General features: G+C 46.2%; 1 protein-coding gene across 2 annotated transcripts in view; it reads left to right on the top strand.

The window, feature by feature from the left end:
- LOC311139010 (neural cell adhesion molecule L1-like protein) overlaps positions 1-15,804 on the top strand; it is an 84,053-nt gene that overhangs the window by 41,274 nt on the left and 26,975 nt on the right. For both annotated transcript variants that reach the window (XM_084173837.1, XM_084173838.1), the window contains exons 2-12: positions 10,003-10,217; positions 11,257-11,365; positions 11,648-11,838; positions 12,401-12,523; positions 12,700-12,870; positions 13,181-13,219; positions 13,430-13,541; positions 13,656-13,837; positions 14,155-14,286; positions 14,380-14,520; positions 15,489-15,600. In XM_084173837.1, coding sequence (XP_084029963.1) covers positions 10,076-10,217; positions 11,257-11,365; positions 11,648-11,838; positions 12,401-12,523; positions 12,700-12,870; positions 13,181-13,219; positions 13,430-13,541; positions 13,656-13,837; positions 14,155-14,286; positions 14,380-14,520; positions 15,489-15,600 — 1,454 coding nt within the window. In that variant the 5' untranslated portion in view covers positions 10,003-10,075. The remainder of the gene's footprint in view (positions 1-10,002; positions 10,218-11,256; positions 11,366-11,647; positions 11,839-12,400; positions 12,524-12,699; positions 12,871-13,180; positions 13,220-13,429; positions 13,542-13,655; positions 13,838-14,154; positions 14,287-14,379; positions 14,521-15,488; positions 15,601-15,804) is intronic.

Raw genomic sequence — 15,804 nt, 5'->3', positions numbered from 1 at the left:
CTGAGCAGAGCAGAACTGAGCAGAGCTGAGCAGAGCTGAGTAGAGCTGAGCAGAGCAGAGCTGAGCAGAGCTGAGCAGAGCAGTGCAGAGCTGCATAAAGGAACAGCTCATCAGAGGAAGAGAAAACCTTTACCTCTCTTTAACTCATGAAAGACACAGTAATTTTATTGGTCGCATACAGATGTTATTGCTGGTGTAGCGAAATGCTTGTGTTCCTAGCTACAACAGTGCAGTAATATCTAATAATACACAACAATACATACAAATCTAAAAGTAAAAGAATGGAATTTATAAAATATATAAATATTAGGATGAGCAATGTCGGAGTTCAGAGAATAAATATATGCTGAACAAAAATGTAGACGCAACTCGCAGGTGAAAAAGTGTGATGTGGAGGTCCTAGGCTGGCATGGTTACACGTAGTCTCCGGTTGGAAATACTGCCAAATTCTCTAAAACGATGTTGGAGGCGGCTTACAGTATGGTAGAGAAATTAACATGAAATTCTCTGGCAACAGCTATGGAGGAAATTCCTGCAGTCAGCATGCCAATTGCACGCTCCCTCAAAACTTGAGACATCTGTGGCATTGTGCTGTGTGACAAAACTGCACATTTTAGAGTGGCCTTTTATTGTCCCAAGCACAAGATGCACCTGTGTAATGATCATACTGTTTAATCATCTTCTTTATATGCCACACCTGTCAGGTGGATGGAATATCTTGGCAAAGGACAAATGCTCACTAACAGGGATGTAAAGAAATTTGTGCACACATTTGAGAAAAATAAGATTTTTGTGCGTACAGAACATTTCTGGAATCTTTTTTTTTCAGCTCATGAAACATGGAACCAATTCTTTACACGTTGCGTTTATATTTTTGTTCAGTGTATTCATTTTTGTATTCAGACCCCTTCACTTTTTCCACATTTTGTTATGTTACAGGCTTATTCTAAATTGGATAACATAAATTTTTTCCCTCATCAATCTACACACAATACCCCATAATTGTGACACTCTGGCTCCATGGACTTTGATATTTGAGCCAGGGTGTATTTCATTTGGTGGTGTTGGGGATGGGTGTGTTTCATTTGTTTGTGTTTAGTGGTGATTAGTCATATGACTCCCAATCGGAGGTAACGAGTGTCAGCTGTCGGCTCGTTATCTCTGATTGGGAGCCATATTTATACTGTGTGGTTTCTCCTTGGTTTTGTGGGTTTTTGTTCCATGTTTCTGTTAGTGTTACAGAGGACTTCACTATCGTCATTTGTTGTTTTTTCGTGGTTGCTTTATTTAATAAAGTCATTATGTTCACTCCACGCGCTGCGTATTGGTCCGCTTCTTCAGACGATCGTGACAGAAAAACCCACCATAAAGGGACCAAGCAGCGCGTCCAGGAACAAAGGGTCTGGACATGGATGGAACTGTTGGACGGTAAAGGGTCCTGGACTTGGGAGGAGATCCTGGATGGTATGGATCGCCGACCATGGAACGAGACGGTGGAGAGGCGACGGCGAGAGGAGCAACGGCATCGGCAGGGCCATCGTCGGAAGGACGAGAGGCAACCCCAAAAAGTTTTTTGGGGGGGGCACATGGCTTGGGCGACTGAGCAGCAGGAGGCTGCCACAAGGCAGATTCAGAAGGCTACCAGGTTAAGGGGGCTGACGGAGGCAGAGAAGGGACGGATTCAGGAGGCTACCAGGTTAAGGGGGTCACTGGCCAAAGTAGGGAAAGGAGATGTAGAGGCACGGCGTGAGAGACTGAGGTGTGTATCCAGTCCGGTCCGGCCCGTTCCTAATCCCGAGGTACAGCCAGTAGTGTGTGTCCCCAGTACGGTACGGCCTGTTCCGGCCCCTCGCACTAAGTGTACGGTGCGCGTCGCCAGTCCAGCCCGGCCTGTTCCTGAGCCTCATACGAAGCCTACGGTGCGCGTCGCCAGCCCAGCCCGGCCTGTTCCGGCCACTCGCACCAGGGATACGGTGCGCTTCGCCAGCCCGGCCCGGCCTGTTCCGGCCACTCGCACCAGGGATACGGTGCGCGTCGCCAGCTCAGCCCGGCCTGTTCCTACTCCACGCACCAGGGATACGGTGCGCTTCGCCAGCCCGGCCCGGCCTGTTCCGGCCACTCGCACCAGGGATACGGTGCGCGTCGCCAGCCCAGCCCGGCCTGTTCCTACTCCACGCACCAGGGATACGGTGCGCTTCGCCAGCCCGGCCCGGCCTGTTCCGGCCTCTCGCACCAGAGATACGGTGCGCGTCGCCAGCCCAGCCCGGCCTGTTCCTGCTCTCCGCACTAGGCCTACGGTGCGTCCCCAGGGCCAAGCATGCCCTGTTGCTTCTCCCCGCACTAGCCCTGAGATGCGTGTCCTCAGCCCGGTACCTCCAGTTCCGGCACCACGCATCAGGCCTACGGTGCGTCCCCAGGGCCAAGCATGCCCTGTTGCTTCTCCCCGCACTAGCCCTGAGATGCGTGTCCTCAGCCCGGTACCTCCAGTTCCGGCACCACGCACCAGGCCTACGGTGCGCCTCAGACGGCCGGAGTCTGCCGTCTGCCCAACGGGGCCTGAACTGTCCGTCTGCCCAACGCCGTCTGAACTGTCCGTCTGCCCAACGGCGCCTGAACTGCCCGTCTGCCCAACGCCGTCTGAACTGTCCGTCTGCCAAGCGCCGCAGGAACTGCCCGTCTGTACTGAGCCTGCAAAGCCGCCCGTCTGCCATGAGCCTTCAGAGCCGTCCGCCAGACCGGAGCCGCTAGAGCTCTCCGCCAGACAGGAGCAGCCAGAGCCTTCCGCCAGACAGGATCAGCCAGAGCCTTCCGCCAGACAGGAGCAGCCAGAGCCTTCCGCCAGACAGGATCAGCCAGAGCCTTCCGCCAGACAGGATCAGCCAGAGCCTTCTGCCAGACAGGATCAGCCAGAGCCTTCCGCCAGACAGGATCAGCCAGAGCCTTCTGCCAGACAGGATCAGCCAGAGCCTTCCGCCAGCCATGAGCAGCCAGATCCGTCAGCCAGCCATGAGCAGCCAGATCCGTCAGCCAGCCATGAGCCGTCCAGCCAGGATCCGCCAGAGCCGTCCAGCCAGGATCCGCCAGAGCCGTCCAGCCAGGATCCGCCAGAGCCGTCCAGCCCGGATCCGCCAGCCAGCCAGGATCCGCCAGAGCCAGCCAGCCAGGATCCGCCATTCAGTCCGGAGCTGCCCCTCAGTCCGGTGCTGCCCCTTAGTCAGGTACTGTCCCTTAGCCCGGTGCTGCCCCTTAGTCCGGTGCTGCCCCTTAGCCCGGTGCTGCCCCTTATCCCGGTGCTGCCCCTTATCCCGGTGCTGCCCCTTAGTCCGGTGCTGCCCCGTAGTCCGGTGTTGCCCCTTAGTCCAGGTGGGGTTAGTTGGAGGGTGGTCATTGGGAGGAGGCTACTGAAGCAGGTTGTGACTGTGGTGGGGTGGGGATCACGACCGGGGCCAGAGCCGCCACCGTGGACAGACGCCCACCCAGACCCTCCCCTAGTCCTTATGTTGGTGCGCCCGGAGTTCGCACCTTTAGGGGGGGGTACTGTGACACTCTGGCTCCATGGACTTTGATATTTGAGCCAGGGTGTATTTCATTTGGTGGTGTTGGGGATGGGTGTGTTTCATTTGTTTGTGTTTAGTGGTGATTAGTCATATGACTCCCAATCGGAGGTAACGAGTGTCAGCTGTCGGCTCGTTATCTCTGATTGGGAGCCATATTTATACTGTGTGGTTTCTCCTTGGTTTTGTGGGTTTTTGTTCCATGTTTCTGTTAGTGTTACAGAGGACTTCACTATCGTCATTTGTTGTTTTTTCGTGGTTGCTTTATTTAATAAAGTCATTATGTTCACTCCACGCGCTGCGTATTGGTCCGCTTCTTCAGACGATCGTGACAATAATGACAAAGTGAAAACAGGTTTTTAGAAATGTTTGCAAATGTTAGTATTCAGACCCTTTGCTATGAGACTCGAAATTGAGCTCAGGTGCATTCTGTTTCCATTGGTCATCCTTGAGATGTTTCTACAACTTGATTGGAGTCCACCTGTGATAAATACAATTAATTGGACATGATTTGGAAAGGCACAAACCTGTCTGTATAAGGTCCCACAGTTGACAGTGCATGTCAGAACAAAAACCAAGCCATGAGGTTGAAGGAATTGTCCGTAGAGCTCTGAGACAGGATTGTGTCGAGGCACAGATTTGGGGAAGGGTCCCAAAAAATGTCTGCAGCATTGAAGGTCCCCAAGAACACAGTGGCCTACATCATTCTTAAATGGAAGAAGTTTGGAACCACCAAGACTCTTCCTAGTGCTGGCCGCCCGGACAAAATGAGCAATCGGGGGAGAAGGGCCTTGGTCAGGGAGGTGACCAAGAGCCCGATGGTCACTCTGACAGAGCTCCAGAGTTCCTCTGTGGAGATGGGAGAACCTTCCAGAAGGACAACCATCTCTGCAGCACTCCACCAATCAGGCCTTTATGGTAGAGTGGCCAGACGGAAGCCACTCCTCAGTAAAATGACACATGACAGCCCGCTTGGAGTTTTCCAAAAGGCACCTAAAGGACTCTCAGACCATGACAAACAAGATTCTCTGATCTGATGAAACCAAGATTGAACTCTTTGGCCTGAATGCCAAGCGTCACATCTGGAGGAAACCAGGCACCGCTCATCACCTGGCCAATACCATCCCTACGGTGAAGCATGGTGGTGGCAGCATCATGCTGTGGGGATGTTTTTCAGTGGCAGGGACTGGGAGACTAGTCAGGATCGAGGGAAAGATGAACGGAGCAAAGTACAGAGAGATCTTTGACAAAAACCTGCTCCAGAGCGCTCAGGACCTCAGACTGTGGCAAAGGTTCACCTTCCAACAGGACAACGACCCTAAGCACACAGCCAAGACAATAAAGGAGTGGCTTTGGGACAAGTCTCTGTTTATTATATCAAATAAAGCTGGTGGTTTGGATATCCTTTTCTAAATATTTAACATAATCAAATAACCCATATTTTGACAAAGGAAGATACTATAGACACAGAATAGATACGGTAGAACAGTATTTTATTCCAGAATGGTTAATGATGGTTTTAAAAGCGATGACTGTGCCCTTTTTTGTCATAGTAGGTCGTATGGTGTCACCCAGGGATGTGTCCCTCTCTGTCCCTGGTCACAACAGTTCATATGGGGCCAGTAAGGTCATTCGTAATTTCTCCGCTTGGGACAGAGGTCAGCGACCATGCAGTTAATCTCAGAATTCACTACATATCCACATCCATCTAGAGCCCTATAGCTTGATTCCCTCATTCCTTTACGTCCCTCTTGTCATGTTTCTCCTACCCCCCTCCGCTCTCCCTCTGACACAGCCCCAGCCTCATCCACCTGCTCCATGCGCAGACAGACTCGTGCAGTATTAATGGTGTGGTAATTGAACTGTTCGCTCTCTGGCATGCATGCTAAAACAGAATGAAATTGAGCCAAATCTCAATTAGACAAGTTTATTATTTAATATTGCGCTGACTTCCTAATCTCATTAAGGGCCTTGTTTCTGTTTTGCTCCTGCTGCTTCTGCTGAAGTTTTAATAATGAATGAACTCCTCCCGCTCATAAGCATGTAGAGGAATCTCGTCTCTGACTCTGTTCGCCAGAGGTCAGAATGTAACCCATTGCAAATAAACAGGAAATATGATTATATTATAGTAAGTTAACTGAATGCATCCAAATAAAACTACTTTTAATGAAATTCCTGGGGTCTACTTCCCCTTTAGTAGTTAATTATTCAAAATTGTTTTAAAATAATTCAAACAAGATGTGGGTGTGTCTAGGCCGGGCAGTGTTTGATGTAGCCCTATTAGTCAGTAAAGAGCTACACTCTTATGTTTTTTGTCTAGAACCAGTCTCAAATCATTTGTATAAATGAGCAATTGACTTGGCAAAAACAGAAAGAAAACAAAACAAAAAATACCTAATTACCGGCAACAGGCTAATTGCTGTTTAATTATAATAAATTCTCCCAATGTTTTAATTGTACTTCAGTCATTAACTGGGAGTGTGTGGGGAGCATGGCGCGACTGTCTTCCCGGTGTCGCAGCTCTTTAGTGAGGAGAATATTTTAATCCAGTTTGACACGAAGAGGATCTGCTTAATCCCATTACAGGCTTGCAGCACATCAAACTACAGAAGGCCTGTAGAGACACAGACACCAGACACTTCTGCCTGTCTGTCTGTCATACTGCAGAGGCTGCAGACACTCTCCTGTCTGTCGTACAGCAGAGTTTTGCATGTAAAAGAGGCAGACTGCAGACAACTGAACGGCAAAAGGTTGAACAGCATAGCATCTTTCAATGGCAACCGTTAAGGACACTTTAGAGTCCTTCAACGGCGCTTCACCATTTTTATTTAGCCAATTTGACTGCTTTGTCTATATCTTGAGAATACCTCCTCTCATTTAGAAAGTGTTGAAGTGTTGTGGAAAGTGTTTTATTATGTTGTAGTTATAATCTCCAGAACAGAAAATCATTGTTATAAAGCCAGTGAGGAAATTGTGAATTCTTCAGTATATCAACAGACCCTTGACTTTGGTGTATAGGTCAATGTTAGGATTCCATGCCAGACCAGATGGCTGAACTAGGAGACTGAATGGATAGAAAGCATGCCAACCAGAACACTGTGCCAGTAACATCTCATTATGAAGGGAGACGTGGGTGTCTTTGATTCAGCCTGGAGCCTGAATGATGAGGATGGGGCTTCTCAATCAAATGAACCAGCAGGTAGAGCGAGCATGGAGTAGACGTGACTTCCCTCTCTGCCTGCCTCTTACATTTCCTCTGTTATCAGTCTTGTGCATGGTGCTCATTCTGAATGAGAAATGGTTTTTGCATATCTTGGCAGGTAGCCCACTGTAAATGAAAGAGAGCGAGAGCAGAGCAGCGTGCTACAGTATGTCAATCAGAGTTGAGTTTAAAGCATGGCTCCAGACTGCACATGGCCCACATTCGGTCCGTATCCCCTGTCCCTCTATCTCCACCCCAGGACAGCTTCTGTTCCCTCTGAGCCTCGGCTAAGGGAGGTCAGAGTTCATATTGGCCTTCTCATGGTGAGCAGCTTTTAACCTGCTGTCAGCATCATCAGCCTCAGGCTCAAGCTATTGCTGCTGAAGGAGAGGAATAAGAGCAGCCTGCAGTCTTAGAGCAGGCTCGCTTCGGCCCCACTCAACTGATTCATATAGGCCCTGTAGCCTATACTGTGTGCCGGGTTAGAGATAGACATCCCAGTCTCCAACCAATTTAGCCCCTATATGTTTTATGAACCTCCCTCAACCAGATGGCCAAGTTGGATCTAGCTAAATGCTCAACGAGGGGAGAACCAATTCAATCAGATGGCAAGTGATCAAGCACAGTTTGAACAGAACATAATCCATCTAAGTGGTTGGTTGATAAAGGCCCTAAGAGAAACGCATTGTCTTGGAGGGATTGTAAAAACCTCCCTCTTAAACTCACCAAACCTCCCAATAAAGCACTGGCCAATTAGTAAAGTGAGGAGTATTCTGTGTCCTACCTTCTGATTTTAATCTGTCATTTGCAACAAAAATCACAGTGTATGAGAAAAGAGTGAAATGGGAACAACATTATCAAGCCTGAGGCATTTCTCCGGTCCGGACTCATGGATCATAACAAAGCCATGTCAATCTGAGGTTGGAGGAAAAGTCAATGGCCTAGTATTGTGATTAAGAGGGGTTGGTGTATTGTACACTCTGTTGTCTGTGGCTCTGCCGGTGACATCAGGCAGGTCACCCACTAGGTCAGATTAACCAGGATGGACTCACAAAGGCCCCAGACAGAGTTAATACCATTAGCATGAGGCATGGGGAGAGAGTTCAGGGTTCGTGTCCATCTGAAAACAGAGCCTCCTAAAGAAATGAATTAAATCGACTCTTTCACTCCTTGGTCAATTATTCAATTACTTCTCATGAACTGCCATTTGACCTCTGTGTTTCCTATTGAATTTGGTAACTGAGAGAGAAGATACAAAAAGAGGAGCAGTGTTTTCGGTCAGTATGATTGAAAACACACCAGTAGAACGCCAGCTGTTTGTTAAAACTACCGGGTGTGTTGGAGCGTGGCTATCTCTTGCGTCCGGTTTCGCTCCGTCCTCCTGAAATAAAGAGCTTAACACACACAGATTCCCAGTCAAATCCATTTTTTGGCATTAACTTGAAACTCCATCATCATCACGAGAAGAGACACCAGTTCCAAACACTTGTAATTACTGGATTTGTGTGCTTGTGATGAGAAGTGTTCAGCTATTTCAGTGGACATTTGTGAGGACTCCCTGAAGACCCATGAGCATTATAAATAGGCAATTTTATTTGTCTTCAATTTCTTAATACTAGTGGACTGTTATTCAACATTGTCTGGTGTATCTGCTACCCTGCGTTTTACCAACTAAAATGACCCAATGGCCTGGGTCAAAGCCAACTTGAGGGAGGCTAATGAACAGATACCCCAGAGATTCTGTTATAGAACAGAGGCTGGTGGGCAACATTGCCGTCGAGGTGGACAATCCTGCACAGAACTCTATCCCCCACAATCCTGTGCTCTGGCCATACTGTACAGAGCTCATTAGGATTCAAGCCGCTGGCCTGTTAGGTGGAGAATGACCCGTGCCCTCTGATCCTGGGACCCACTGGTTGTCAGATAACAAATAGGTTATTCAGTGTGTTGAGTGGTAATGTGTGTGGACCAAATACTATTGCTATTCTTTGGAAGAAGACTATTGCTAAGTCTGAGGACCATGTGTGATCATCATGGCTGTGTTGTGTTCTCTTTGAATATTCAGAGAGGAGCCCACAGACACAGAACAGCAACAGCCTGATGACAGACGCTGCAGCAGGGTTGTATCTTAATGATGTAAATAATTCGCTCCATTGTGGAATGAATTCATAATTTTCACTTTGAAATGTGGAACATGCATTAATATAGCCACAGCCTCATGTATTTATGTATTTAAGCTCTTGTTCTACGGTGCATGAAAAACCACTCTCTCTAGCTACCTAGCCACACACTCCAACAGACAATAAACAAGAAAACAATGTGTGTCTCCAGGGAACAGGGAGATATAGAGACTTAATATTTAGATTTTTGTCACAGTAGCATTTTAAAGGGGCAATCAGTAGTTGCTACATCCATTATTGGACTTATAAATGAATTATATGTACACACTGATTCTTGAAGAATATAACATATAAATGCCTCATGAGCTTAACCCTCCCGTTGTCCTAGGGTCAAAATGACCCGCCACTGTGTTGAACCAACTTTCTTTAATTTGTATATTTTTGGGATCATTTGTGAGAAGGAGGCAGTGAGACTTTAAAGAAAGCATCACTGCCTCCTTCTCACAAATGATCCAAAAAATATAAAAATTAAAGAAAGTTGGTTCAACACAGTGGCGGGTCATTTTGACCCTAGGACAACGGGAGGGTTAATTCAACTGTCGTCCCCCATCAGAACCCAACATATAAGCTTGTTTTTCTCCAATGTTTGTAAACAAAGTAAATGTAAACAAACACTATATAGCCTCAAAACATGGTAAAAACTATCATTTTGATATCATGGATGGTCAGTCCTTGCATCCATAGCTCTGTCAATTAATTTAAGAGTGGTTTAATGTATGCACTCACTAACTGTAAGTCGCTCTGCATAAGAGCGTCTGCTAAATGACTAAAATGTACAAATGTAAAATGTAAAATTTCACCAGCCTCATCTCTCAGCTTTTTACCGAAATGGCTGATTGCCGCTTTAAGCATGAAGCCCAGAATGTGGTCCCTGCTGATGTGACTGACTGCTGTGCTGGAAACGTGTGTTGTGCCTGACTGAGCATCTCTCTCAGTCACCAGGGGTTCTCTCTCTGCCTTGTGTGGGATTGCCTTACTGTCTGTCTGCCTGACGTGTGGGTGGATCTGGATTCATGGGAGGCCTCTCTCACTCTGTCTCTCTCTGTTGTCTGTGCTGCACTTGCAGGTCCCACGTCTTCTGCATGCCATAGAGGTGAACTGAGAGCTGGAAGAGAGCAGCGTGCGTCACTTCCCCCAAGATGAACTCTGAGATTGCTGTCTGCTGTGGAGTGATGAGGATGAGGTCGTCGAGGTGGAGCCCAGGATTGGCTCTCCTGGTGGGTGTGGTCGCCATTATCTGTGCTTTTCACCCAACCTCTGCCATAGACATACCACTGGAGGGTAAGTGCTCACTTTCCATTAAAGTGCCTGGGCAGGATACCATAAAGCTTTTTTAAAGTATAGTATATTGATTTTGTTTTCCAATATCTGTAATGGTCAAAGCCATCCACATGTATTCTTTGAAATATTGAGTATTCTGTAATTCTGTATCATACTGAAAATCAGTTATATTATATTCATGGATGGAACACATCCTTGGCTGGGTTTTGGTTTCTTGTTTAAATCAGGTTTCTTCATTCTCTTGTATTGGGGCTGTGTATCTTACAGTTTCCTTGGAAACGAGTATCAGGTTTTCCTCCATCTAAATTATTCAGAAACATCTCTTAAGGGGCCACATAAAAATAACATTTCAAAAATGCAACGCATACTTATGTTGATGCAAGGGGATTCATTTCCTGCAATCTCCTTAAATGTGGGCTAAAGTGTTTTATTTATAAAGGTCTACAACCAACACAAAACTGGATTATGCTTAAACTTCTGTCTGTGTTTTTGTTTGTTGTCTTCCTGCTGCCATGGATATTCTAGTTTTAGGTCATGTAAACAGTAAGTTTGCTCTGACGTTCCCTGTCCCATCCAGCATTAGTGACCGTCTGTCTGTCCTCACTTAATCTCTTGGCTCAGTGGTCAGCAACACAGCAGTTGTACCATGTGCCATCCTCCTTTTATTCACACAATCAACATCTTAGAATTGGATTGTCTTGAACTGTCACCCACTTAGTGGCATGTAGTTTTAACCTGCACCACTGGTCCTACTGGCCTGACCTCATGACGCTAGTTTTACTGTTGTTGTCATCTGTAGTTGTGTAGTATATTTCTAACACATATCACTTAAACAAGAAAGAAAGCATGGACAAAGCAGAACAGGTTCAAACAGTATGTGACTGTGAAATAGAACTATTGTAAAAGGAAATATCATCATAATGGAAATTAATCATCCCATAACACCTAATAATAGAGTGTGAGAGATTATGTTATAAGAAATCTGTAGGTCTATGGAGTTTTCTTAATTAAAGTGTTGTCCCTGTTGTCTGTTGTCCAGTTGAGCAGCTGCCCACCATCACAGAGGCGTCCCCCAGCTCTCTGATCGCCTTCCCCTTCGATGAGAGCTTCCCCATGACGTGTGAAGCCAAAGGGAACCCCGAGCCAGAGTGAGTAATGAGTATCCTACTCTACCATTCCATACCCAGCAGATGGGAGAGGGACTACCCAGGAGAGCTCGCTAGCAGCCCAACAGACAGCCCACCACCGGCCATTGATTTGGCATGTCACCTTGTTTTTGGGTGTTTGATTTCATGATGTGAAGTCTTGCACATACTGTGAGTGCCAACCTCGGACACTGAACACACTGTGTACCTTTGGCTGAAACACGAGACATTTTCAAGGTTAACGTTGAATGTTATCAGTGACTGATTGAACTGTTGATTTTGTAGATTCTGGTGGACGAAGAATGGGGAAGAGTTTGACCCTTACCAGGACCCGAGGCTGATCAAGGAGGAAAACACGGGGACGTTTGTGATCCCCAACACTGGGAACCTCACGGAGTACCAGGGAACATACCGCTGTTATGCCTCGAACAAACTAGGGACAGCCATAACGGAGGAAATTAAGTTTGTTGTGCCCCGTGAGTAGCATACATCCATACATCCCTAAGATCTTTGGTGCTCCATTACAGTTCTTTCAAAGTGATTCAGGGCCTGGAATCCAATGTGTCGCTCCATCGTGAGTTGTTTGTTGTATTAGCCATGGCAGAAAGTCATTGAACCTCCAGAGCATTCCACACCCAGTTGCCTCTCATCTATACCGATATAGACCGTGTGGCAGAAGGAAGACTGATCTAGCCTCTCCATCATTTCCCTTGGTACATTTTTCATATAGTTCCAAAGCATAGTACATACATCTTTAAAGAAATCCAGACAGAGGGGAACTGTGACTAAATTTGTTCGTGCTTCAACCATTCAGTGTGGCTGACATGCAGCACAACAGTACTAATGACAAGCCAATATCTAAAGAAGGTGTTGTAAAATCCAATTCACTGGCTCAACACAAACACCTCCACACACAACCAGCACAAAACACTAATATCATAGGACTGCCACCTGCTGGAGAGAAAGGCAACTACACTAAATGACTGACAAATCATTGTAAACTTTTTTTTTGGTGGGGGTGGGGGGGTGGTGGAATAGATGTACCGAAGTTTCCTAAGGAGAAGATTGATCCCATCGAGGTGGAGGAGGGTCAGCCTGTCATTCTGGAGTGCAACCCTCCTAAAGGAATCCCTCCTTTACAGATCTATTGGATGACCATCGGTAAGTGACTAATGGCTTCCCAGAGCTGACACCCTGACACGCCCTGGAAGAGGCCTGTCTAAGTCATGTCCAATCCTTTGTGTTGACACCTGCAATTTTATTGACGCACAATTGCTCAAATAAAACCTACTCAAATCTGGTTTATATGGAATTTCCTCCTCTTTCCACCTCCTCAGGCCTTCAGCACATAGAGCAGGATGCCAGGGTGTCCATGGGTCTGAACGGCGACCTGTTCTTCTCTAATGCTCTGGAGAAGGACAGCCACAGAGACTACTGCTGCTTCGCTGCCTTCCCCAGGATACGCACCATCGTACAGAAGAATGCCATGTCTGTCATAGTCACTAGCAGTAGGTGTCAATCTAAAAGACTGTGATTACGTTTATTTATGATCTCAGCTACAGCACAGAGCTTGTTATGGTTAGGAAAGGGCTTTGTTTTGATCACCATAATGGTCTCAAGCTCTGATCCAATGCATTTGTCATTATGATCATGTGCATGATTAAGAACATTCCCAATATCCAACAGCATCTCCAAAGTTTTCTTTGCCATGCTCTTGATGCCACTGATGTTTTCATTCATTTAAACCACCGCCTTGTCTGTCACTTTTGTTCTATGGATGCTTTGTACATTTTCATATGTTACCCACCTTCATTTCAGAAAATTCAAACAGTGACTCAAGTAGCAGTCCGGGTCATGGTAAGTTACGTTCCATACCATATATCTGTCTAGAACACCCCCTCCATTTTTCCATACCAGAGTGTGATATGGGGATCCAAAGACTACATTGTAGGTTAACAGTTCAAGCGACCCATTCATTGCCTTCTTTGAAAAACCACTTTAGTATTTACCAGTTTAACTAACTAACTAAGCATAAAAACACTGATTGTTTGTATTCTATTCTCAAAGCCAATTCAATCGTGGAGAGAAAACCAAGTCTTCTGATGCCCTCTGGTGTCAAGTCGGAGACACAGCTGGTGAAAGGTGATGAGCTACTACTGGAGTGCATTGCAGAGGGCTTGTAAGTAAACCTACCTCTGTTTCAACATGATATCTGCTGTACATGCCACTGAATGTAAAGCAATTACAACAACCTGCTCATACAACATTTCACTGACCCTCTTCTTTTATTCAGTCCAACTCCCAAGATTGAGTGGGGGAAGATAGGCCACAGGCTGCCTGACAGAGCAACAATAGAGAACCATGGGAAACTCCTGAGCATTGACCAGGTCGATGAAGACGACAGTGGGAAGTACAAGTGTAAGGCTAAGAACATCCACGGAGAGGCCGTCCACTACTTTGACATATCAGTGGAAGGTATGTGTATCTGAAAAAAAGCTGTATAGTTTAAACTGAATTTAGGTTTAACTGTAGGAAGGTACATCATAATAGTAACACATTTTCACGAGAAAGAGTGCCATCTAGAGTACATTGAATGAACTGCTTTTCAAGAGGGCATCAAAAAGTCACAATTTCAGAATTGTCTCTGGGTGGATAACACAAACATCATAAGTATTTTGATTTCCATGTAATAAATAAATAAATTAGCCATTTATTGAGATGTGTAAACTGTGGCCTGGTGCCCTCCCTGGTTACAGATGGTTTATGTCTGTCTTTGATGTTGGTCTTTCCAGAGCCTCCTCGGTGGGTGTCTGAGCCTGAGAGCCAGCTTAGTATGATTGGCTCAGAGGTGCTCATCAAGTGCTCCGCCACTGGCACTCCTCAGCCCACCATCCAATGGAGGGTGAATGGAAAGCCTCTTGAGGGTATGTTCTCAGTGTACCTCAACAAGACATGCATGTCTTATCTCCAGGACTGCCTATTGATGCACAGTTAATGGATATCATTGTTGATTGCAGAGGTCCCAGCATTTAACAGAAAAGAGTCTGATGACACCATTGTCTTGCACAACGCCAAATCGACTGACAGTGCTGTCTACCAGTGTGAGGCCTCCAACAGACATGGAACCCTGCTGGCCAATGCCAATATCATGATCATGAGTAAGTTTATGGGACTTCACTGGTTTTCCTCTCCACCTCTGAAAATAGCCTTGACTTTCCTCTGAGGCTTTAAGTTTTATTGGTTACAAATAAATAGTTGCTACATCTCAGCCTTAATCACTCTGTTTTACCAGACATGCCCGTTTATTTATAGTTACACATTAAGTATGAAATTGTATGAGTGCAGTAAAGAATCCACCTGGTTGCTTGGCAATGGAACGGGCAGCATCTGTTTCTCTGTAATTGCCAGACATTGGCGTTAGGCAGTGGAAGACTGTCTGTGAGTGGTGTTGTGTCTGATTTGAGAGAAGGCTCTGGCACGGGCTCTGCCCTGCAGCTCTCGGCCATGGTGAAGGAATGGCTGTCTGAGTGCCACAGTCCTCCATACGGACTACCCACCCACATCCCCTGGGATTCACTCCGCCTGCTCCCAGGCATTTATATGCTAACACGTCTCTCCAGTCCATTCAGAATTCAATGCCATAACACTAACATGTGCTGCTTTTACAAGAGCAGATAAAAAATAATTTGCTCTCTTTGGCTTTTCAGAAATGTCTGGAGTTTGTCACTGGTCTGTTTCTGGATGCAAATTCACAGCTTCTGTGGAGTGAGACAGACACAGGATGTTTTGGCTAGAAATGATAAGAAACATTTATTTAAAATGTAGCACTCATTATTCCATTTGTTTTCATTTTTTATTCATTTTTTATATTTTAATTGACAGTCCAGCCATTCTTTTCAAATACATGGCAATTAACAAAGAAGGAAGATAACATTTTCACCACAACATTTTGGCTTTAATGGACTTTCTTTGTATCTCTTTGTAGCCAAATACTGCAAGACGGAGTCTGTTCAAGTGGAGGACCACACTTAAATCCCTTCATATCTGTATGGAAGTTAGAAAATCAATCTCTCTCTCATTCATATCCCAAACCCTGAATCACTCACTGGGAGGTCTCTCCCCACAGATCTGGCTCCTATGATCCTGACAGAGGAAGGTCTGGAGTACTCAGCTGTGGAGGGGAAGGTTATAGTGATGCACTGCAAGGTTTTCAGTTCTCCACCCTCTGCTGTTACCTGGTGAGTAAACTCTCCCTAACCCTGTTCCCAGATCAGTATGGGCTTTATCCAGCTCATTCTGCTATTGCTGTCATGTGATGTCATCATTGGCGCCCAGGCAATACCAGGCTAGTCTAGCTCCAACCAGTCCTCTCAGAGGCCAGTAGAGAGCAGTAGATATCAACGTGTCATCAGATAGTTATGAAACACCTGTGTACAGAATCT

This window comes from Coregonus lavaretus, assembly GCF_964263955.1.
Source record: "Coregonus lavaretus genome assembly, chromosome: 12".
Taxonomy (NCBI): Eukaryota; Metazoa; Chordata; class Actinopteri; order Salmoniformes; family Salmonidae; genus Coregonus; species Coregonus lavaretus.
Note: the sequence above shows the minus strand (reverse complement) of the source record. Positions and strands in the feature narration are given on the sequence as shown.